Source organism: Pan paniscus, chromosome 7 (genome assembly GCF_029289425.2).
Source record: "Pan paniscus chromosome 7, NHGRI_mPanPan1-v2.0_pri, whole genome shotgun sequence".
Classification (NCBI taxonomy): domain Eukaryota; kingdom Metazoa; phylum Chordata; class Mammalia; order Primates; family Hominidae; genus Pan; species Pan paniscus.
Genome location: NC_073256.2, coordinates 142,462,174 through 142,486,351, shown reverse-complemented (window position 1 = coordinate 142,486,351; position 24,178 = coordinate 142,462,174). Strand labels below are relative to the sequence as shown.

At 39.7% G+C, this 24,178-nt stretch overlaps 1 protein-coding gene across 3 annotated transcripts in view; it reads left to right on the top strand.

Annotated features, from left to right (window-relative positions):
- Positions 1-24,178, top strand: part of WASHC5 (WASH complex subunit 5) — a 67,829-nt gene that overhangs the window by 28,504 nt on the left and 15,147 nt on the right. For all 3 annotated transcript variants that reach the window (XM_003820458.5, XM_008973917.4, XM_055116944.2), the window contains 13 exons: positions 2,071-2,183; positions 3,721-3,887; positions 3,966-4,041; positions 5,617-5,727; positions 6,476-6,616; positions 7,621-7,701; positions 12,619-12,720; positions 14,098-14,277; positions 15,956-16,080; positions 18,538-18,700; positions 19,140-19,242; positions 19,331-19,410; positions 23,648-23,751. In XM_003820458.5, coding sequence (XP_003820506.1) covers positions 2,071-2,183; positions 3,721-3,887; positions 3,966-4,041; positions 5,617-5,727; positions 6,476-6,616; positions 7,621-7,701; positions 12,619-12,720; positions 14,098-14,277; positions 15,956-16,080; positions 18,538-18,700; positions 19,140-19,242; positions 19,331-19,410; positions 23,648-23,751 — 1,546 coding nt within the window. The remainder of the gene's footprint in view (positions 1-2,070; positions 2,184-3,720; positions 3,888-3,965; positions 4,042-5,616; positions 5,728-6,475; positions 6,617-7,620; positions 7,702-12,618; positions 12,721-14,097; positions 14,278-15,955; positions 16,081-18,537; positions 18,701-19,139; positions 19,243-19,330; positions 19,411-23,647; positions 23,752-24,178) is intronic.

Sequence of the window (24,178 nt, the reverse complement as noted above, 5' to 3'; positions counted from 1 at the left end):
GTTTTGGTAACTCCAGTTCATAGACAAGAGTTTAGAGAGTCACAGTTGGCCTCCATCTCCATGGTATGCAAAACTAATGTGTCAGTTTATGTGATTTGGGGAAAGGGGGGAAAGGATCTATAATTTTCATGATCTTCTCAAGAAGGATACGTCACCCAAGAATGTCATAATCTACCAGCATAGATGATATCTAAAATTCTTCTGATTTTGCTTGATTCTTGTTCACTAATGCACCTGCTATCTAGTAGCAGAAGAGGGTACTGCAGACTAGTTTTGAAAAAACACAAACTCAAATTTTACTTTAATGATTTTGATCCTACTTCTTCTAGGAAATTTTATTTATAGGAAAGTTCTGGCATCATTTCAAATTTTTTATAAATAAGAAATTTCTAACTGCTCCCAAAAAACCATTCTGAATTTTATGGTGACAAACTATTTTTTTAACACTTAATTTTGTTTTAGCTATCAGATCGATTTCTGATGAAGTTAATTACACTGTAGAATTGCTTAGTAGTGTAGCTTCTTGTTTAAAAACTGTTATTTTTAATCAGTGTGAGCTTGTGATTACTGTATTTTGGCTTTTGTTTATTTCTTTGATGCTGAGTGGTTGGTCAAAAATATATTTCCAAATTGTATTATTGTTCCTATAGGGAAAAGCCAGCCAACGTATAACAATGTGATATAAACTAGAAACATGTTTTGCAGGTCACCATATTGTGATACGAAACCTGAAGTCTAAAATGAATATTATGGTTATCATATTGTGACCTGCAAAACAATCACGTGTAACAATCTGACCCGGTTAGCTGCCTAGAATTAGTGCATTAATCTCTGTGATAGTGTCTTTTAGGCCCTTACAAATACCAACTTTGTTTCAGAGATGAAATAACAATTTTACATTTTTTTCCAGCTGTACAGTTTAATTACAGCTTAGGACATACTTTCACAATTTTTTCTCATCCTTACAACCCTGTAAGATACACATCTTAATCCTTATTTTATATATAAGGAAACTGAGGCTTAAAAATGTAATCATTTGCTGAAGGTACAAAGGTGGAGAGCCTGGGTGTCACTCATCTCAGACCCCAAATTTCATGCTCTTTCTACTACTCCATCGCTGCCCCTCAGCCCTACAAAAATCTTGAAAATTATGAGTGTTTGTCATGCCAATTCTTGAAATAACTTAGATCGTAAGTCATTAAGGCCTTTTAATAACGTGGGACCACCCCATTGATAAACAAACAAAAAAAAAACTTTAGGGGATCAACTTGGTGAGGTAAAGAGCACAGAGTTTTTGAACCTGGACAGATAATTGTAAATCCTGGCTCTGCCATTTAGTCACCGTGTCACCCCGTATAGCATTCTCAGTCTCTCTGAGCATCAGCCTCTTTATCTGGGAAATGGCTAACAATTTCCACCTCCCTGTATTGCTATGAAGATCAAATACTTAGAACTTTGCCTGACACACTGAGGGTAATCAGAGCATGTGGACACCCTTCTCTTTCTCTACTGTATGAAATGTCTGCCAGTTCCTAAGTGCAAATGGCACCCCCTGCATTGTTCAGACATCCCTGTGACTCACCAGTCACACCTTACACTTCTGTCATATTGGTCTCTTCTTTGCCCTCCAAGATATGCTCTTGTCATTCTTGCCCTGAAGCCTCTGCCTGTGTCTGCCTTTCATCTGGATACAATTCCCTTCTTCATCTCTCCGATGATCCGATCTTTACCTTTCCTCGCTTCTCCAGAAAACTCTCCCTGGTAACTCGGGACATCCTTCAGTTCCTTTCCAACTCTTCTCCACTGCCACCACCACCTCTACACTTTATAGCATGTACTTGAGCCTTTAGTATTTGTCTGCCAAGTGCTGTAGACTAAGCTATTTATGTAGAAAGTGTATTCTACTATGTTGCATGCTCCAGGCATTTTTGTCGTTTGGAAAATTCCTAGTGTTAGGCCCACGGTTAAATCTCTGAAGAACTGAATTTATAAAAGATTATTTAGTTAAATTCAAAGCCACAGCTACAGGAATTCGAGGATTTCAGTATTTTCTTTTTTCTGTATTACTAGAAAACCTTCAAGCTTGGTTCAGAGAGATCTCAAAACAAATATTGTCTTTAAATTATGATGATTCTACTGCTGCAGGCAGAAAAACTGTACAACTGATACAAGCTTTGGAAGAGGTAAGGAAACGCTTTTTAAATGCAGGTTCTTGGATCATGAATCACACCTTATGACCCACCCAGCAGTCTGTTCCTGTAAATATAGCTGAGAGACTATTTCATCAGAAGTAAAAGCGATGTGAATTAATATGTTTCCTGTAACGTGTACTGTCCTAAATTTGGGGAAATAAATAACTAGTATGAAGAGAATGGTAGCAAAAATTACGATATTGTAACTTGAGGAAACATGTAATCTTAGAAACATAATTATAAAAATAATATAGAAACATTGGGCAAATTGTGATAAGGAGGTAAAAGCAAAAACAAAATTGCATGTGTATACCATTTTTAGGGTTGTAAAAAAGTGTGTGCCTTGGGGGAAAAAACCAGAAAGGAATACACAAAAATGAAAATAATTATATAATGGTCATATGCTTATAAGTGGTATATTTTCTTTTCTGAAAAAATAGTTTATTGTTTTTCTTTCAACTCAAAAATGATTGTACCAAAAAAATTATACCTCACCACTCTTAAATTTTAATTGTGTATTTAACTAGATTTAAAATGATAAAGCAGCAGAAAAATAATCATAAACTCTTTTTTTTTTTTTTTTTTTTTTTGAGACAGAATCCAGTTCTGTCACCCAGGCTGGAGTGCAGGGGCGTGATCTTGGCTCACTGCAACCTCCGCCTCCTGGGTTCCAGCGATTGTCCTGCCTCAGCCTCCTGGGTAGCTGGGACTACAGGCGCCTGCCACCATGCCCAGCTAATTTTGTATTTTTAGTAGAGACGGGGTTTCACCATGGTAGCCAGGTTGATCTCAAACTCCTGACCTCAGGTGATCCACCTGCCTCGGGCTCTCAGAGTGCTGGGATTACAGGCATGAGCCACCATGCCCGGCCAACTCTATTATTTAAAACATCATTTTTACTCATAATCTATAACCCTATCCAATTGGTATGATTATATATTTTTAGAGATATAATTAATACTGTTTTCACTTGGAATATTTTCTTACAGGCTTTTTCTTATTTCTGCAAGGTTTTTAGGATGGTCACTATAAACAGCAACACAGTAAAATAATTCTACCAAAGTTTCTTATTCCAGAACAATTGCACACTTGTATTATTTCTACTTTGCTTGTTTGGGTTTTTTTAGTCTATAATATGATCGTAAACAACTTTGTAAATCTCAAATGCTTTTTATCATTTGCCTTATTTATTTTGTCATATAATCCAGGCATCTTCAGTTATATACATTAAAATTTCAAGACATTGTAGAATCATTGTTTTGTTTTTAAAAGTGCATCAAAAGAACTTAATAATACACAAATTCCAACACATGGTTGTGATATACACAATAAGCAGCGGAACATTTTCTAATCCTAGAAACTTGTGCATTTTTTAATAGCTTGGCTCACGTTTCTGAAATTTATAATTTGAAATAAAAACTTTATCAAGAAATTGTCAGAAGTAGTTTATTTGAAGTGTTTTCAAGAACAAATGAGCACCATAGAGTCCATTCAGGATTTTTAAATTAAGTATATTTCTGTAACACAGGTTCAAGAATTCCACCAGTTGGAATCCAATCTGCAAGTGTGTCAGTTTCTTGCCGATACTCGAAAGTTTCTTCATCAAATGATCAGAACCATTAACATTAAAGAGGAGGTTCTGATCACAATGCAGATCGTTGGGGACCTTTCTTTCGCTTGGCAGTTGATTGACAGGTAATGTAGGCAGCCTGACATTTGCTGTAGATGAAAGGCCCTAGGAACATCTTCTTACCGTTGCTTTTCTTTTTACAGTTTCACATCCATCATGCAAGAAAGCATAAGGGTAAATCCATCCATGGTTACTAAACTCAGAGCTACCTTCCTAAAGGTAAGCAAAAAACAGTGAGATTCTCTGTTGCTAGGAAAGAGTTGGCCCTCATTCATACCTCATTCATTAATTCAGCCCAGGATTTTATCCTTTTAGGAAGGTAAATAATTTCAATATTTTTATAGACTGAAATTGTTAGCAGTTTTTCCACGAGAGCATAATTTCAAAGATTCCAGAAATATTTAAAGTTTTAATTAATGTAAGTTGGAATGTTTTCAGGAATACTATTTTTAGGTGAAGAATGGATTTTTTTTTAAGTTTTATCTGTGTACTAAAAATGTGAGTCCTTTGTGTCCTTTATTCCCTAGGCATGAATTAAGTCCTTTTACTTATTCATTCAAAAAATTACTGAGCCTCTGCTACAAACTAGTACTAATATCTACAGTAACAGGGAATATTGGTGAACAACAGGCACAGTCCTTGCTCTCATGGTAATTTCAGTTCGTGGTAAATGAACAAAGAATCTACTCAGTGTCTTCTTCTTCTTCTTTTTTTTTTGAGATGGAATCTCGCTTTGTTTCCCAGGCTGGAGTGCAGCTCCTCCTCCCGGGTTCAAGCGATTCTCTTACCTCAGCCTCCCAAGTAGTTGAAATTACAGGTGTTCACCACCATGCCCAGCCAATTTTTACTATTTTTAGTAGAGATGGGGTTTCACCATGTTGACCAGGCTGGTCTTGAATTCCTAACCTCAAATGTTCCTCCTGCCTTGGCCTCCCAAAGTGCTGGGATTACAGGTGTGAGCCCCCACGCCCAGCCTACTCAATGTCTCCTGACAGAGCTACCATGTACCATGTACATCAATTCTGAGATGCACCTTTTTTTGGGACGTGGGAGTGAGGGGGATGGGGTTTTACTGTGTTGCCCAGGCTGTGTCTCAAACTCCCAGGCTCAAGCGATCCTCCTGCCTTAGCCTCCCAAGTAGCTTTAATTATAGGCATGCACCACTGCACCTAGCTACTACAATTCTTTTCATATTTTAACATTTCTGTAACTGGGAATGGGTTTTATCATTGATGGCATATCGTAGTTGTCAGCATTTAATTTTTTTCTGAATGGCACATAAAATAATGGCACTTCTTACACTTGACGGCATATTAGATTGGACAGATTCGGTAGAATCTGTCAATCAGAGTCTATCAGAACGTCGATCAGAACGTCTTGATTTCCACACAGGAGTAGCTCTCTTCTGTGGCACAGTGGCTCTCAAACTTGAGCATGCATCAGAATCACCTGCGGGGCTGGTTGTAACACAGATTGCTGGGCCGCACCCCCAGGGTGTATGACTAAGTCAGTGTGGAGTGGAGCCCAGTAATTTGCATGTCTAACAAGTTCCCAGTTCATGCGGAAGCTACTGGTCCAGGGAGCACAGTTTAAGAACCACTGCCATCACAGTTAACTTGGGTTTTTCAAAAACTGTATTGTCAGAAACTATTAATGATATTGATGAGATTCGGTGGTTGTTGCCCTCTGTTGGGTAAAACCCAAATGTTTTGTTGTATGTTACATTTTCTGGAAAGAAAGATTTCTAGGACTCTTTTTGAAACAAGAAACAGATATACCTTATTTTTCTTCCAGCTTGCCTCTGCCCTCGATCTGCCCCTTCTTCGTATTAATCAGGCAAATAGCCCCGATCTGCTCAGCGTGTCGCAGTACTATTCTGGAGAGTTGGTATCCTATGTGAGAAAAGTAAGAAATGCATCAGGGTGATATTTACTCTTACCAGATAACTGCTGTTTTAAATACAAAAAGTATGCTTAGGCCCCCCAAAAGTATATCCGTGTCTCTTTCCCTTTTAAAAATTTGATTCCAGAAATTTGCAACACCTAAAAATAAACTTACCCTTATGCTACTGTGGATGTACAGATGTTTTTACTTGCCAGGAACTTTTATTTCTGTGTTTTAAGTGTTGGTGGTATTCACATCTATTTTATAGATGTAGAAACAGAGATTATAATAGTTTCTTCAAAATCACAGAGCCATATCTGGTAAAAGAGCCTGATCTAGATCCAGCATCTCCCGGTCAGAGCCCAATTCAGGTTTTCATGGGAATTTTGATTCTCGTTTTAATAAATTCTGATGGAGCATGGAGCCAGACCGGCCTGAATTCAAAATTTACTGGTGTCGCATTCTAGCCGAGTCCTCTATAGTGATGTTACTTAACATTTTTGAACCTTGATCTTTTTAAAATCTGTAAAATGGGAATGATACAGTCTTTTGCAGCATTTTTAGAAGGATTAGCTTTATATTCTGTAAGCAATTAATGTTTAAAGGAATGGAGCCCTGTGCCTGCCAGCAGTTATTAAAACAGCTCTTTTACATTTTTCAGCATCCCCCTATATAGACAAATTGCTGTCGTTTACTGGCATCCTAATATTTGTCAGCCAAGAAAAGTAAAACATGTTCATTGCGTTTCCTCCTTTCCTTTTCACTGAAGGTTTTGCAGATCATCCCAGAAAGCATGTTTACATCTCTTCTAAAGATCATAAAGCTTCAGACCCACGATATTATTGAAGTGCCTACCCGCCTGGACAAAGACAAGCTGAGGGACTATGCTCAGCTAGGCCCACGATACGAGGTGCTGTGTCCCTCTGACTTCTGCCTTTTCATATTAAAAACTAACAGTCATGAAATATCACAGGCCTGTGTCACCTGCCGTATTCTGGGGACCACCAGACCAATTCTGACTTGTTGTCTCACATTTGCAATGGTAAACGTGTTTTATGATTTTAGTACAATCACACCTTTTATTCTTGACATTTTCCTGGTGTCATTTAAGGCCTTGTTTGCCTCGGTATTCTCAGGGGAAATGAGGTTAGCTGGTCACTTTTTCCTATAACAGTCTTGCTAAAGCAGCCCTTGTTCTCTTTGAGCTAGATTACCTGACTTTTCATATTCATGTTCCTTTTTGAGCAGCTCAAAATAATCTATATTCCATTAACCATTTCTTTTGGGCAGATTTTAAGCTCACTCAGTAATAGTTCAGCAGCCTCAGAGGTTCTTCTCTCCAAGCACCTCTGGTTTTTTTCTCCCTGAGCTTAGAATTTAAAGACATCAAAAGTAAAATCAAGTGAAGATTGAAAATATGATGTACAGTGTCAATTTCCCATTCTGATATAAGTCCAAGAAATATGTCAGGGACTTAGATTATCAAGCTTGATATTTCCACATTTATTCTGATTCAACAATATAGCTAGCACCTGCCTACCTTATCAATGTCTGCTGCTATTGCTTGCAAATAATGGGGAGGCCAGGGAAGGGGAGGTTACCTTCTCAGTCTCATAGTCTTTTCTAGCCAAAAGGGCCCGTCTAGATCATTGAATTCTGCCCCAAATTTTAGACATGAGAAAATGAAGCCTAAAGGAGAAATGCTTTGTCAAACGTGAAAGAATTAACTGTTGTCTTCTGACTCTGTTACCCAATATGTCTAACAGTGGGCTTTCAGTTGTACCATAGAGCCTCATTTCTGTCCAGAATATGTGGACACAGGTGTCCTAAAGCTACAAGTTCATTTCCTGTTATCTTTATTCATTCCAGGACTATTAGACAGTGATTTTTCATACCTCTTTTTCTTTGTTATAGGTTGCCAAGCTTACTCATGCTATTTCCATTTTTACTGAAGGCATCTTAATGATGAAAACGACTTTGGTTGGCATCATCAAGGTAACAGTTTTGTTAGTCTGTGTGGCCTCGCACCATGACTCTTAGCTGTTTGGGTTTTTGTGGTAATTATCATGTGTGCAAAAGGGAGTGACATCATCTGGCTGTTTGACATTCCAATTTCGGTCTTCATTTTACTGATTTATTTTACTTCAGTTGAGTTTTTTGAGACAGAGTCTCTCTGTTGCCCAGGCTGGAGTGCAGTGGTGCAATCTTGGCTCACTGCAACCTCCACCTCCCGGGTTCAAGTGATTCTCATGCCTCAGCCCCCCAGGTAGTTGGTACTACAGGCATACAACACCACACCCAGCTAATTTTTGTATTTTTAATAGAGACGAGTTTCACCATGTTGGCCAGGCTGGTCTCAAACTCCTGACCTCAAGTGATCCATCTGTCGTGGCCTTTCAAAGTGCTGGGATTATAGGCGTGAGCCACGGTGCCCAGCCCGTTTTACTCACTTATTGATGGAGGAAGAGAAAGCATTGTAATCTTTATTTCTCTTAATACTTGAAGATAGTGGGAATTTCTTTATCTTGTAGTTCTGCAGAAAATGTGTGGTGCTAGTACTGTTTTATCAAAGAGTTGTTTAAATCCAAGAAAAATATATTTGATTGAATTTTGGGAAAAGCAAAAAAAAAATTCAATTTCCTTAGTCAAAATTGCTTTATTTTTCTCTCTCTCTGTTTTCCTTCCTTCATTTTTAGTACTTTTATTTCACACCCCAGGTACAGAGAACTAAGATAATCATATCCCTTTTTTTTTTTTTTGAGACAAGGGTCTTGTTCTGTCATCCAGGCTGGAGTGCAGTGGTGCAATCTCGGCTCCCTGCAAGCTCCGCCTCCCGGGTTCACACCATTCTCCTGCCTCAGCCTCCCGAGTAGCTGGGACTACAGGCGCCCGCCACCGTGCCCGGCTAATTTCTTGTATTTTTTAGAGACAGGGTTTCACCGTGGTCTTGATCGCCCAACCTCGTGACCCGCCCGCCTCGGCCTCCCAAAGTGCTGGGATTACAGGCATGAGCCACCACGCCCGGCCCATATCCGTCTTTTAACAGACCACTATCATCACTGGGGCATGCAAGCTCCTGTCATCTTTTGTTTGTTTAGTTTTTTCTTCTCCTGGATCCCTGCTTCCATTTCCATTACCCATAGCACCAATTTTGTGGGTTTGGTAATTGTTCCTAAATATGCAAGTATTCTTATTTTTAGCATATGGCATTATTTGATGTGTGCATGTGCTTTTGATTTATCTCAAACATATTGTGCTCTAAGTCTCATTCTTTTTCCAGCTTCTCTTACTGGTTATTGCTTTTGCAATTTATTTATATTGCTATAGGTCAGATAGTAGGTTACTTTTTACTGCTGCATAGAATTCCACATTTTTCTTAACCATCCAGCTTGGGACAGACACCTGTGCCCCCCATTATCACAACCAATGTCATGATGAACGTCTCTGAGCATATCCCCACTCCAGACCTGTGCAAGAATTCCTCTGAAATCTACATTCTTTTCAAGTGGCCGCAGACCAATCCATAGTACGAATGCACCATGGTGTATTTACTATTCCACTACTGATGGATGTTGAGATACAAATGTTCCTTGACTTACAATGGTGTTACATCCCAATAAACTCATCACAAGTTGAAAATATCAGAAGGCCATTGGGACTTAACGGCTTACATCTTCACCAATACTTGATATTATCCACTTTCTAATTTTGCTCTCCCAAGAGGTATAAAGTATCTCATTGCTTTTTTAATTTGGAATGTTATGGTGAGTAGCGATGGGCCCATTCATATAGTTTATGGTGCTTTTCTTTATTTTTCTATATATCTGACATCAGTAGAATCTCAACATTCCTAATTGCCATATTAATATTTGCATTATTAAAATCAAAGAAAATAGAGGAAATGTACCTAAATGGAACTTTGGTATGTGTTTTCTGGAAGTATGCTAAAGGAAATACCATGGTAGTTCCTAGAATATTAATAGAATTTGCTAAACATGCTTTAGGCCTGATCCCAGGTGAATTCAATTGATGTGCAGAGAATGTACGTGCATTTTAGTCACTTCTTACACACAGGATGATAAATCCTAGGACTGCAAAGTGACCACTGTAAGAAGGATGTAATAAAACCTCTTATAGGTAATTAACAATAATTATCAAAAGAAAGACTGCTTGGTAAAATACTGATCTTTTCCCACAGTGTTTCAGATTATAACAGCAGAAGGAATATTCTGCTGACCAACTCCATTCAACCCAGTAGACTCTCTCTGCTAGTCTACCAATAACAACTAAGGGCTTTTAAAAGTAATCCTGTGGCCCTCGCTGATCTTTAACCTCAGAGTGTTGAGGTTGTGTTTCAAACACTTATAAAAAGTGTAGGTTCAGTTTGGTTGATATGACTTAAAACAAGTGAGATATACACAGAGATATAAGCATTCATTGTTAGAGGCAGCAAAAAAAAAAAAAAGAAATACAGGTCATCTCAAACTTAAAATGATGCAACTTCATTATGATACCCATACAGTTTTTCACTTTCAGTATAGTATTCAATAAATTACATGAGATATTCAATACTTTATTATAAAATAGGCTTTGTATTGGATGATATTGCCCAACTGTAGGCTAATGTAAGTGTTCTGAGCACATTTGAAGTAGGGTAAGCTAAACTATGATGTTTGGTAGATTAGGTATATTCAGTGTATCTTTGACTTCTGATATTTTCAACTTACGACGATTTTATTGGAATGTAGCCCCATCTTAAGTCAAGGAGCATCTGTAATCTAAACATCCATCATCAATCAGTAGGGGAATGGTTAAATATTCCGTGGTGCATTCGTACTGTGGATTGGTCTAGAGCGATTCAAAAAGAATTTACTACTGGAAAATCTCCAAGGTGGAAAATGAAAAAAGCAAATTGCAGAAAAACATGTATGTGTGTGTGTGTGTGTGTGTGTGTGTGTGTGTGTGGTGTGTGTGATATACATGCATGCAACTATGTGTGTATATATATGTATAATATGTGTGTGTGATATACATGCGTGTCTCTACATATACATGTATATGATCCCATTTAGATTTTTGAAATTAAATATATGTGTAAGGATGGATATTTATATATATAAACGAATGGAGAAAGGTCTGGATGATCCATATGAAAACAGTTACTGTTGTTAACTTCAGGGGAAGGGAATAGAAATGTGAGGAAGGGGTGTGTGAAGATGGCTTTCTCTTAGCTGTGAACACTTCCACAGATTAGTGAGAATGCGGGAAGGATTAGAAGAGCCGCATGCGATCTTTAGATTCACGAAAGCATTGAACTCTTTTAGTAAATCTGTTCTTGTAAGGAATATTTCTTTGAAAGCTTCATGATACTTCTTTGATTCTGTACTCATTGACTATATCTTTATAATTTACCTTTTTATTGTATAATAAAGCACAGATGCTGAAAACTAAAGAAAGAATGATGTAGCCTATTAGGTTATTACAAGGGAAACACAAGTCATTCTGAATACCACTTAAGAAATAGGATTTAGCGAGCCCCACTCCTGAAAGCCCCCTCATGCACCCTGACCTCATCTCAGGCCTCCTGTGTATAGTTTTATTATCCAGTGAAACTATATGTCATTAATTTCCAGACTATAGCTTAGACTTGCCCATTCGAAAAACTATGTTATGTCTTTTAAGTCTTTTTTTTTGAGACAGAGTTTCACTCTTGTTGCCCAGGCTGGAGTACAATGGTGCAGGCTCACCGCAACCTCCTCCTCCCGAGTTCAAGCAGTTCTCCTGCCTCAGCCTCCTGAGTAACTGGGACTACAGGCATGTGCCACCATGCCCGACTAATTTTGTATTTTTAGTAGAGACGGGGTTTCTCCATGTTGGTCAGGTTGGTCTGGAACTCCTGACCTTGGGTGATCCGCCTGCCTCAGCTTTCCAAAGAGCTGGGATTACAGGCGTGAGTCACCACGCCCGGCCCTCCTTCCTTTCTTTCCCTTTAATTCATCTGTTGAAGAACATAGGGCCTTTCACCTTCAGTTGCTCCACAGTCTGGATTTCCCTGATTGAACGATCTTGACGTAGTTTAATGTGTTTCTCTGGCTTTTGTGTTTTTGTAACCCCCTTGCAGTTGTCTTATTTGAAATTTAAATACAATCAAAACTGGATGGAACCCATTAATTGCCTTTATGACCTTTTAAAATAATGGTTCTTTACAAATTAAAAGTAAAAGAAACAAGTCTCAGAGAATTCAAGGGAGTATGTAAAAATCATTTGATGTTTTATGGATCTGATAAGAGACTTTTTAAAGGAATAACAAAAGCCTTTTCATTATAGAAGAAATAATTAGCAAAGTAAGCTTGTAGAGTTAGATAGCAGATTTGCTTTCTTATTTTATCTCCCTAATTCCAAGAATGCTGAAAGAAAAGATAATTATTCAATTTACAGAGTGGCCCGACCTCAAATCTGAGTTTGCTCATGTGGATATAAGGTGCCTAGAAATAAAATCTAAAGGAAGAACATGCATCTGTAAATTCAGTCATAGGTCCTTCATCCCGCCCCTCCAAAAAGAGGGGCCATTAATTAGAATGTGAGGCCATTTAAAACTCCAAAAAGGGGGGCCATTAATTAGAATGTGAGGCCATTTAAAACTTTCCTTATTCACCATCTTTGAAATGTCTTGTTGTAAAATTACCATCATGAACTTTGCTGAAATAAACAGAGTCCTAAAAAGGTGACAGGTTTAATAATTCCATCCAAGCTGTGGAAGATCACAGGGACAGGAAAGGAAAAAAATTCAAATCATTTAGTGAGGAGGTAGGAAAATGCCCCACTGCAGATTCTGAAAGCCATCTTTCCTCTGGATTTCGTTAGGACTGAATTTTTCGTAACTATCATTTAATACTTTTGATTGGCACTTAGGTGGATCCAAAGCAGTTGCTGGAAGATGGAATCAGGAAAGAGCTTGTGAAGCGCGTTGCCTTTGCCCTGCATAGGGGACTGATATTCAACCCTCGGGCCAAGGTACCCAGCGACCAGAGTGGGCCTGTCCTCTTCTCCGCCCAGCTTGCAGCATGGACTAGAATGCCATTTTTAACCTATCGCGAACAAGACCTTACCTCCTAGCTAACGTATATCAAATATGTGATTTTCAACACAAACAACTGATGTGCTTTTTGATCTTATAATCCATTCATATTATAAATTTATAGTATAAATATGAAATTTAAATTTTATATTTAAAACTTCATATTTTTAAAACCAGTGCTTCTTTCCTCCACCTATTGATCCCATTTCAGAATTAAACTGATTTTATGATTCAGAAGTACTTCTTATAGTTAAAAGAATTTGGTAACCCTAAAGTAGATAGGAACTATAAAGGTTATAATTTTTTATTTTGCTTTATCCGCTAGAGAATATGGTCATTTTTCTCAGGAGAAAAATAATAGGCCTGAAATCTCTATTTAGGATATTTATTATCATAGTAAATTCAATTTAAAATGTTTTAAGTATTCTGAGACTAGATAGATTTATTAAATGACAGAGAAATCACAGTCATTCATTTTTTTATTTGTTTATATGAGGCTTCCTTCCCAAATGAGTGAAATCATTTCTTTGCTAAATGTCTGACATCAGTTGTCAGTCATCCTAGATGAAGTAGGAAATGAGTATTCCAAAACTTAAAGTATATCTTAAACTATGACTGTGGTCTCTTAGCTGCTGTACTATTGACTGATTGATTGATTGAGACAAAGTCTTGCTCTGTCTCCCAGGCTGGAGTGCAGTGGCACAATCTCGATTCACTGCAACCTCTGCCTCCTGGGTTCAAGTGATTCTTGTGCCTCAGCCTCCTAAGTAGCTGGGATTATAGGTGCCTGCCATCAAATCCGGCTAATTTTTGTATTTTTGATGGGGTTTCATCACGTTGGCCAGGCTGGTCTTGAACTCCTGACCTCAAGTGATCCACCCATCTCAGCCTCCCAAAGTGCCGAGATTGCAGGCATGAGCCCGGCCTATTTTTTATTTTTTTAAGATTAAGTCTTGCTCTGTCGCCCAGGCTAGAGTGCAGTGGCACAATCTCAGCTCACTGCAGCCTCCGCCTCCCAGGTTCAAGCAGTTCCCTGCCTCAGCCTCCCAAGTAGCTGGGATTACAGGTAAGCACCACACCTGGCTAATTTTTATATTTTTTTAGTAGAGTCAGGGTTTCGCAACGTTGGCCAGGCTGGTCTTGAACTCCTGACCTCAAGTGATCTTCCTGCCTAAGCCTCCCAAAGTGCTGGGGTTACAGGCGGGAGCCACCGCATCTGGCCTGCTATACTATTTAAAGTCTAGTTAGATATTAGAATGAATAGTTGACAATCTACTCCAGTGTAAGAGCTTTATGTTTCCCCTTTTCCACAGCCAAGTGAATTGATGCCCAAGCTGAAAGAGTTGGGAGCGACCATGGATGGATTCCATCGTTCTTTTGAATACATACAGGACTATGTCAACATTTATGGTCTGAAGATTTGGCAGGAAGAAGTATCTCGTATTATAAATTACAATGTGGAGCAAGAGTGTAATAACTTTCTAAGAACGAAGGTATCTGATAAATTTTAAAATTCTTGACTATATTTGTTATTTCTCATGTTTAGAGTACACATCCCAAACCTCAGAAATGTCAACAAGAAAGTTTACTAGATAGTCTCAGTACCTTCAGAGTACTTTCAGGAGCCAGGAGGGTTGCAGAAAAGTGGACATGGCATGTAACTTCCGGGAGCTCACTGTCCTAAGAAGGCAGACATCATTAAATGGCTACAGAATGAAGCTGTTTGTTGTAATTGTTATAACCCAAGTGATTAACAGTTCAAAAGACTTTTAGGACTCCTTTGTTTGTGTTCGGCAGGGTACATACTGAGGAGTGGAATTACTAGGACCTATAATGGGTAGTTCTATGCTTAACTTCTTGAGGAACTGCCAAACTGTGTTCCACGGTAACGGCACCATTTTATGTGCCCAACAGCAGTGTACGAGGGTTCCAGTTTCTCCACGTCCTAACCAATGCTTGTTATTTTCAATTTTTTAAAATTATAGTCACCCTAGTGCACATGAAGTTATCTCATCATGGTTTTGATTTGCATTTCTCTAATGCCAATGATGTTGAACAGCTTATTGGCCATTTGTATGTCTTCTTTGGAAAAATGTGCATAAAAGTCCTTTGCCTGTTTCTTTAATTGGGTAAAAAAAGAATACCAAATGCATAAGTGCCAAAATTGAGAAGTTTGATTTTAGTAAGTAGTTAACAAGGAGCCACTCTGCAAGTTTTCATGTGGGAACTGACATGATTTGGGTGACATTTTCAAAAGTTTAAGTCTATTCCAGCCTTATGATATTTTGGATTTTTATATTACATGGATGCATGTCAACTCATAAGACAGAAAGCCGGAAGTTCCCATGTCTCATCTTAGTTCTCGCTTCTCCTTTGTCACCTCACCTTTTCACAATGTTTCTTTGTTTTTTATAAATGTTATATGTGGTATTTCTGGGAGACTATTATTAATGCAGTTTTAGAAGTTTCCTCTTCCAAACCAAGAAACAGGCCAGGTACAGTAGCTCATGCCTGTAGTCCCAGCTACTTGGAGGCTCAGGCGGGAGGATTGCTTGAGCCCAGGAGGTTGAGGCTGCAACAAGCTGTGATCACACCACGGCACTCCAGCCTGGGCAACAGAGCAAGATCCTGTCTCTAAAATAAAAGACCAAGCCAGGCACAGTGGCTCACACCTGTAATCCCAGTGCTTTGAAAGGCCGAGGCAGGTGGATCACCTGAGGTCAAGTGTTTGAGACCAGCCTGTCTCTACTAAAAACACAAAAATTAGCCAGACCTGGCACACGCCTATAATCCCAGCACTTTGGGAGGCCAAGGTGGGAGGATCACTTGAGATCAAGAGTTCGAGACCAGCCTAGCCAACATGGTGAAACCCCATCTCTACTAAAAATACAAAAATTAGCCGGGCATGGTGGTGGGTGCCTGTAATCCCAGCTACTCAGGAGGCTGAGGCAAAAGAATCGCTTGCACCCGGGTGGTGGAGGTTGCAGTGAGCCAAGATCATGCCACTGCACTCCAGCCTGGGGGACAGAGCGAGACTCCATCTAAAAAAAAAAACAAAGAACCTTTATTGTCACTCTTTATGCAATATTATCTTTGTAAAATTATATGGAAAAGGGATAACTAGGTTATCTTATCAAAGGTTTACTAAATATTGATGGTTTTGTTTTCTAGATTCAAGATTGGCAAAGCATGTACCAGTCCACTCATATTCCAATACCCAAGTTTACCCCTGTGGATGAGTCTGTAACGTTTATTGGTCGACTCTGCAGAGAAATCCTGCGGATCACAGACCCAAAGTAGGTGTACCTGAATTCTACAGAGCCCTGAATACTGCAGGCAGTCTCATCTGCATCTGTGGCCCTGTGGCACAGCCCCTATTCCAGTCACGGGGGTCCTGCACTTGTCAACTCATATTCTGACCCTTTAGGGCAAGGGTCCCTAACCCCTGCGCTGCAGACTGGTACCGGTCTGTCACTTGTGAGGAACCTGACCGCACAGCAAGAGGTGAGCGATGGGCAAGCAAGCATTACCACCTGAGCTCCACTTCCTGTCAGATCAGTGGCGGCATTAGATTCTCATAGGAGCGTGAACTTTGCATGTGAGGGATCTAGGTTGTGCGCTCCTTAGAAGAATCTAATCTCTCCCCCGCCCCCCTGTCTCCACAAAACGATTCTTAGCTCAACACACAAGCACTTTTGATAGCAACAACTAATATTTATTGAACACTTATCTATGCACTCTTCTTAGCACATTATACACATCCAGTCATTAACCCATTTACAGCAATCTTATAGGCATTATTCTTATTCCCATTTTAAAGATGAAGTAACTGAAGCACAGAAAAGCTTAGTCATTTGCCCAGCATCACACAGTTAATAAATGACGGACCCAGAATACACTCCAGGCCCTCTGACTGCAGAGCCCAGCTCCTAGGCATTGTACTGTGAAGGGCAGACTGCATAGCTTTGTATACAGCCAATCACAGTCTACATATGGGTTATGTGGGCTCTATGTTCAGCAGTAACTGGGTGAAAATCTCATTTAATTAAAACTGCTCCTGAGAATATTTTAGGTGAGCACCACGGCAGAGACTAGCATGCTTCCTCTAGTAAGTCCAGCTGAGCCAGTTTTCCTCCTTTTTCTTCATTTGAGCCTCAGGAGAAGCTGTCGGTACTAAGATCAGCTTGGGGAAGAGCAGGTTCTCATATCCACCCCTGGGCACAGGCTCACTGAGCAGAAGGGTTGGTGGAATTACCCAGGAAAAAAGCGATGATCTTTGTTCTCTGACCACCCAGGCACGTGTAGTTGATCTTGTGTGAGTTAAATCTTCTTAGGACCTGGATCCTTTGTGCTGTCTTCTTTCTAATCCAGTATTTTGTCCTTAGAAACTTGTGAAAGTTGAGAAACTATGCATAACCTTATTCCAAAATTTCTAGCAGAAATAAGGAATTTTGACTCATGGAACAAAAAAAGTAAGTGATTCAAAAAGTTCTATAGCTCCTTCTTTCTTGGTACCCTTCAATCACCGAAGCCTTTTTAGAAAACTATCCACCCAGTGCCCTATTAGTGCAGGCAGAGAGGATTAAGTGTGACCAGAATTTCCACATCATATATGAATTTTATCATCAGAATTGGGGGCCTCCCCAGTGACACATCAGAGTGTACACCATCAGAGTGTACTTGGTGGCAGAAGGAGTCTTTGAAGCAAGCAGATGGAAGTTGTAAGCAGTTTGGGAATCCTCTTGTTTTGTTCTCCCTATTTACTTCCTGATTTAAAACCTCCCTTGCTTCTAGGCTCTTTCAACTCCTTCTCACGCCTCCTTCTGGTAAAGGTATGTGGTGGCTTTGGACAATAGGATATGTCATCTGTGGAGCTTGCTGAAAATGCAAAGGCCAGAGCTCTCCCCCAGAACTATTAAATCAGATTCTTCAGGAATGGAAGCTGGGCATCTGTATTTCAGACAAGCTCTACCAGGGACTCAGGGTCCCTCTCTCAATGTTTGAAAACCGTTGAAATGGTGGTTAAGGGTGGTGGTCAGACCTATAAGAGCCTCAATTATCTATAAAATGAGGATGAAATAGTTTGTATTCACAGAGCTATTATGAGGATGAAATAACACATGGAAAGGTCTTAGCACACACAGCACCTGGTGCACAATAAGTGCCCAGTAAATATGGTTGGTTGTTGTCACTGTCATCGTCACACTTGTGAGTCTAAAAAGAATCATTTGGAGAGGACCAGAAGATGGCATCTACAAGTTTAAGGAACTGGGAGGAAAAAGCAAATTGCTTTGACGTCATAGTCTCAAATGTTAGGTAGCATATGGAGATTCTAGGTTCCTTTTTTATCAAATGGAAATGACACAAGGCCTTGTTTTGTCTCCAAACTGGAAATTTAAAGGAAGGCTGCATAGAGAGACAAATGGGCTCTAAAGTCTTCCAGCCTGACAGCTGAACCTAACTTTGTCTTCTCAGCATGATTCCAAGTCAACACCCTAACTCAATGGAAATAAATGACTGAAACCAATGATATGGCATAGGGCAGGAAAAGGGGGTCAGACTGAATTTTACCTTCCTGTTCCATTGGGTGTCACTGGGAAGACGCATTGGGTGCCTGAATACAGAGGTTAGAAAACACAGATCATGTAACTCCTGTTCTTCGTATTTGGTGCCGCATGTCCTGTTGAGTCCTAACATCTCTTTAAGGATGAATTCTGAGCCATTCTGGGGTTTTTGCGTTGTTTTCATTTTAGAATGACATGTCACATAGACCAGCTGAACACTTGGTATGATATGAAAACTCATCAGGAAGTGACCAGCAGCCGCCTCTTCTCAGAAATCCAGACCACCTTGGGAACCTTTGGTCTAAATGGCTTAGACAGGCTTCTGTGCTTTATGATTGTAAAAGAGTTACAGGTGAGCCTTTTGACTTTCATGCCTGTTTTCTGCCACCCTGGGGGAGAGGCAAGAACATATTTTAGTGGGCAGTTTGAACTCACTTAACCTTTCTTCCATGATTTCTTACACTGACTTTAGACATGATACCTACTGGGTAGATCAGAGCTGGGAATAAACTAGAATTTGTTTGGCCAGCATAGTACTTTTAGGATTAGACTGTTTTTGTAAGTATCAACTTGGGAAGATAAGACTTTTTAATCCTTGAAGCCAGTGACTTTTCCTAGCAAGGGATGTTTCTAACAGGAACCTGAAGATGCTTCTTTTTGCTGTCATCCTGTTTAGAGGTTTTGTGTGACTTAGGCCCAGCCTCTGTTCTGCATAGCATTTTAGGTAACTGGAGTATTTGCTTGTTTAATTCATTATGTTTGGTTCTGTGACCGTGCCTTCTTGTTTTTAGAATTTCCTCAGTATGTTTCAGAAAATTATCCTGAGAGACAGAACTGTTCAGGACACTTTAAAAACCCTCATGAATGCTGTCAGTCCCCTAAAAAGTATTGTCGGTGAGTGTCCTGAAACTAGCCTGAGGCGGGGATGACACTGTAGCCTTTACGAATGTACTAAAGAGAAAATTATGTTTTAACTTTTCAGCAAATTCAAATAAAATTTATTTTTCCGCCATTGCCAAAACACAGAAGATTTGGACTGCGTATCTCGAGGCTATAATGAAGGTATGTTGTAGAAGAGAGGGTGTACAGTCAATACTTACATTATTAAATTTTTTATTTTCTGGTAACTTTGTTGCCCAAAAAAAGCTACTCTTCTTTCTTTTGTCATTAAATCAAAAATATTTTAATACTTCAGTTTATCATTTTAAAATTCATTTTGTTTATCTCCCTTTCTGGATCTGTTCTTGATTAGGCTTTTTAGGAGCCTAGCGTTTTCCTTTTGTTCAAGAAAACTGGCTCTTTGTAAAATGCCTTTTGGCTAGAGGTGCTTTTATATATGAAAATTGAACTTTTCCTTGCACAGTAATACTCCCTTTTTACATAACAAAGTTCATTTATACACACCTCATCTGCTCCAAGCTGCTGTTAGAACAGAACATTGTCTCTCTCCCCTCTTGTGTCTGCATAGATGTTAGGAAGCCAGGTTCTTTGGGGCATAAATTATCCTTATACTCTGCAGAAAGCAGTCTTACTTTGGAAATGAATAAGAAAGACGAAGAGATTAATTTGCTGGATGGAAGTCTAACTTATTTTAGAATCCAGCTGCCTAGTTTCCTGCCTTTACTCGGCAGTAGGAGCTCCCAGGGACCCCTGCATCTTCTGCGAGTCTTCTTTCATCATCTGATAATCTGAGATCATCACGGCCCATTCTTGCACACCCATTATACCCAGGGCATTACCAGTTGCTGTGAAAGACAGAGTTAAATGAAACACGACCGGTCTCTTTAGGTAACTCACAATCTAGCAGGGAAGAGTAGACTTCCTGGTAGAAAACTGGTTTGTGGTCAAAAATATCACATACCGTAGAAAAGTCTAGAATTCTAGAATGCTAAGGGAATTTTGAAAAGTTCCATTCTCTGATTCCCAATTATATAAGTTTCTCATTGAGACAGCACTCATTGGTGTCTTAGCCAAATTCACAATATATTTGCCATAATTTTGGTGAGTGGTTGTTGTTGTTGTTTGGATCATTAAACAGAACAGGTAAGGCAAGGAGCCCATGGCTCTGCTAGATGTCCTCTCGTGATGTGGGCCTGCCTTCCCCTAGCCTTATGATTGTCAGATATTAAGCGCTTCCCAGGCCAAGTTTCTAATTGCTGGAAAACCTTTTAGGAGGAATAAAGAATCACCCGAGTTTGGACAGGTGTGAGTCCCAACTCTGTAGGAGGCGTTAGGGGGATTACAGGGATTCTTCCAAGAAACTGGAAGGTTTTCCCCTTGCTTACTGGAGGATTCTCAGTCCAGTAGCTATTCCAACTATTGGTTATAGTTGCCAGTAATTCAGTAACAGCCACGTGACTGTGACCGAGTCAGCGATCTTTAAATAAAGCCCCAAAGGACAAATTTGTCTTTTTGTCTTGAATTAGGGTGCGTACAGTCACGGAGCCAGTGTTAATAATCTGGAACAACAATGGAAATGTTCTGTGCTGTTCGATGATGACAGCAGCTCCTAGCCCTGTGTAGCTATTGAGCTCATGAAATGTGGGTTGTGGGACAGTGAAATGCAATTTTAAATTTTATTTCATATTAATTTAAATATAAATAGCCACACATCGCTAGGAGCTGCTGTACTCAATAGTGCAACTCTAGAAAAATCTTGGAGAAAGAATGATAAGCCAGATATCTCCAAAGAGGCAAATGAGTAGGTAGAATAAGTTTCTCATCCATCCCAGGCTCCTTAGCCTCTTCAGCAGCTTATTAAAGCTTGAAGTGCGTGAGTACCAAAAATAGAAAATGTCACTAACAAAGATTCATTGTGCAGTAAACGAGAGCAAGTTATATTAAACTGACTTTATTTCTATTTCCAGTTCTAGATTGATATTTTCAAGAGGATCCTTGACACAGAGTATACTACACATAGAAAATTAAGCAAAGAATTATATGGGCCAGATACAGGGTTTCAGGGACATTTTTACGTGGCCTGAAAGAACCTAGTATTTTCTTGGATTTGCTGCATTCTAATTTTTAAATAATGCTACTCTATAAATTCAAACACTTCCTATTTATAAATAGCATTTTTGGATTGACGTGTTTTTTTTTTGTTTTTTTTTTGTTTTTTTTTTTTGAGACGGAGTCTCGCTTTGTCACCCAGGCTGGAGTGCAGTGGCTCGACCTCGACTCACTGCAAGCTCCGCCTCCCGGGTTCACGCCATTCTCCTGCCTCAGCCTCTCCGAGTAGCTGGGACTACAGGCGCCCGCCACCACGCCCGGCTAATTTTTTGTATTTTTTAGTAGAGACGGGGTTTCACCGTGGTCTCGAACTCCTGACCTCGTGATCCGCCCGCCTCGGCCTCCCAAAGTGCTGGGATTACAAGCGTGAGCCACCGCGCCCGGCCTGGATTGACGTTTTTCACATAAATAGAGTAATAGTCTTGTATGAATAGTGGTCAAAAATAATACATCTGAGGTCATTTAATACTTTTGACCATTACAGGCTCCATTTAGCTAAGTAACTTTTGCTCATTCTTAGAGAAGGCCACCCTCCTTTTCTTTTTTTTTGAGACAGTCTCACTCTGTCGCCCGGGCTGGAGTGCAGTGGCACAATCTTGGCTCACTGCAACCTCTACCTCCTGGGTTCAAGTGTTTCTCGTACCTCAGCCTTCCAAGTAGCTGGGATTACAGGTGTCCACCACCATACCCAGCTAATTTTTTTATTTTTAGTAGAGACAGAGTTTCACCATTTTGGTCAGGCTTGGTCTCGAACTCCTAGCCTCAAGCGATCAGCCTGCCTCGGCCTCCCAAAGTGCTGGGATTGCAGGCGTGAGCCACTGTCTTTTCCTTAACTCTTCTCTGCCCCCAATAACTCAGAGGAAATGCGTTTATTTCCACCTTATTGCTGCTTGCATTATAATACTGTCTTCCCTCCTGTCCCCACCTCCCTCACTCCCCTTTGCCAGTCTTTTAGGGATACTTTGTCCAGAGTAGAAAAGAAGACATTTATAGGCAGAAAAAGTTAGAGTGTGCTATTGACCTTATGATGCAGACAACATTATGAGGGCAAACTGAACTCTCAAGCCTGACCCAAAGATTGCTTCCTATCATCCAACCATTGCAGATAATCTCCAAGTATCATTTATGCTCATAGCTACTTTTAAAGTACCGTAGTTAATCCACCATCCTAGCATAACTCTATATCACAGATTTGTTCTTTGAATGGTTAATTATATTTCATTACAACTGGCTTCCACTGTTACCCTCTATGTTTTATTTTGTACATTCAAAAACGTTATTCTGAAATGGTGTCCATAGGCTTCACCAGATTCCCAAAGGGGTCCAAGGCTATATTAGTCAATTCTCACATAATAAAGATATACTCAAGACTGGGTAATTTATAAAGGAAAGAGGTTCGATTGACTCACAGTTCAGCATGGCTGTGGAGGCCTCAGGAAACTTACAACCATGGTGGAAGTAGAAGCAAACATGTCCTTCTTCACATGGCAACAGGAAAGAGAAATATAATCAAAAGGAGAAAAGCCCCTTATAAAACCATCAGATCTCGTGAGAACTCATCCACGATTACGAGAACAGTATGGAGGTAACCACCCCCATAATTCAATTACCTCCCACTGGGTCCCTCCCACGACACATGGGGATTATGGGAACTACAATTCAAGATGAAATTTGGGTGGGAGCACAGCCAAACCATATCAGACACACACAAAAAATTAAGAACCCTGGATTAAGGGGCTATCATTTTTTAAATTTTCGTGAAAGATTTTATGTAGATTATTTTGTAATCCAGATAATTATAGAACCTATAATCCTGAGTGGCATGGACAGACTTAATATTCACCCAATTTGAGAATACTAGTGTGAAATGGCATTCCTAGAGCTTGAGAAAGTTCCATTTAGGATAAATAAAAGGAAGTAAGTAAGACTTCTCACAGCAGCTACTAAATTTGGAGCACTTATTCCAAAAGGTTAAAAATATAGCTTCAAAAAAGACACCTTTGATACATGAACAACTGAACATTAATAGATCACTTTGTGAATCATAGACTTTGGGGTATTTTTAGGTTGGGGTATGGGAGTCCATCCAGACATTCCTTGAAGGGCCTCTGGTGCTCTATTAGGTCCAGTGCTGGTCTTAGCCAAGAGATCAGTTCAGGAAATCCTTATTTTTTTTCCTGTAGAGTGATGTGAAGGCCCAGTGAAGAATTGTCATCTTTGTGTTTACCTCCTCACTGTCACTCTGAAATGCTTGAATGCACTACCTGTTCTTTCTCTTGCTTGTGCACAGGTTGGGCAGATGCAGATTCTGAGACAACAGATTGCCAATGAATTAAATTATTCTTGTCGGTTTGATTCTAAACATCTGGCAGCTGCTCTGGAGAATCTCAATAAGTAAGTGCCAGGATTTGAAACAGCCCTCCGTGGGCTTGGATTGTTTATTATCTACGCACCCCAGTTTCTTCAGTTCTTACTCTTTTAAGTTAGTTTTGGGTGGAAGGTCTAAATTTACAGGCTTCCTTGCCACGGATAATCAAATCTGTCTTCGGAGCCTCTTTCCTCAGTATTGTCCCTCCGTTTATCTCTGTCTCTCACTCACTCTCTCTAATGGATTCATGTATTCAGCAGACATGTACTGATCACATGATTCAATACATGTCCGCTGAACAAATGAATTCATTAGAGAGAGCGAGTGAGAGACACACCAAACACTGCTAGATACTTGCACAGATTTTAGAAAGCAATTATTACCAAAATCCGCAACTGGCTTTTTACAGGGCTGATCACTCATCATCCAGAGGGCAGTTGGAAGTGTGTTGAT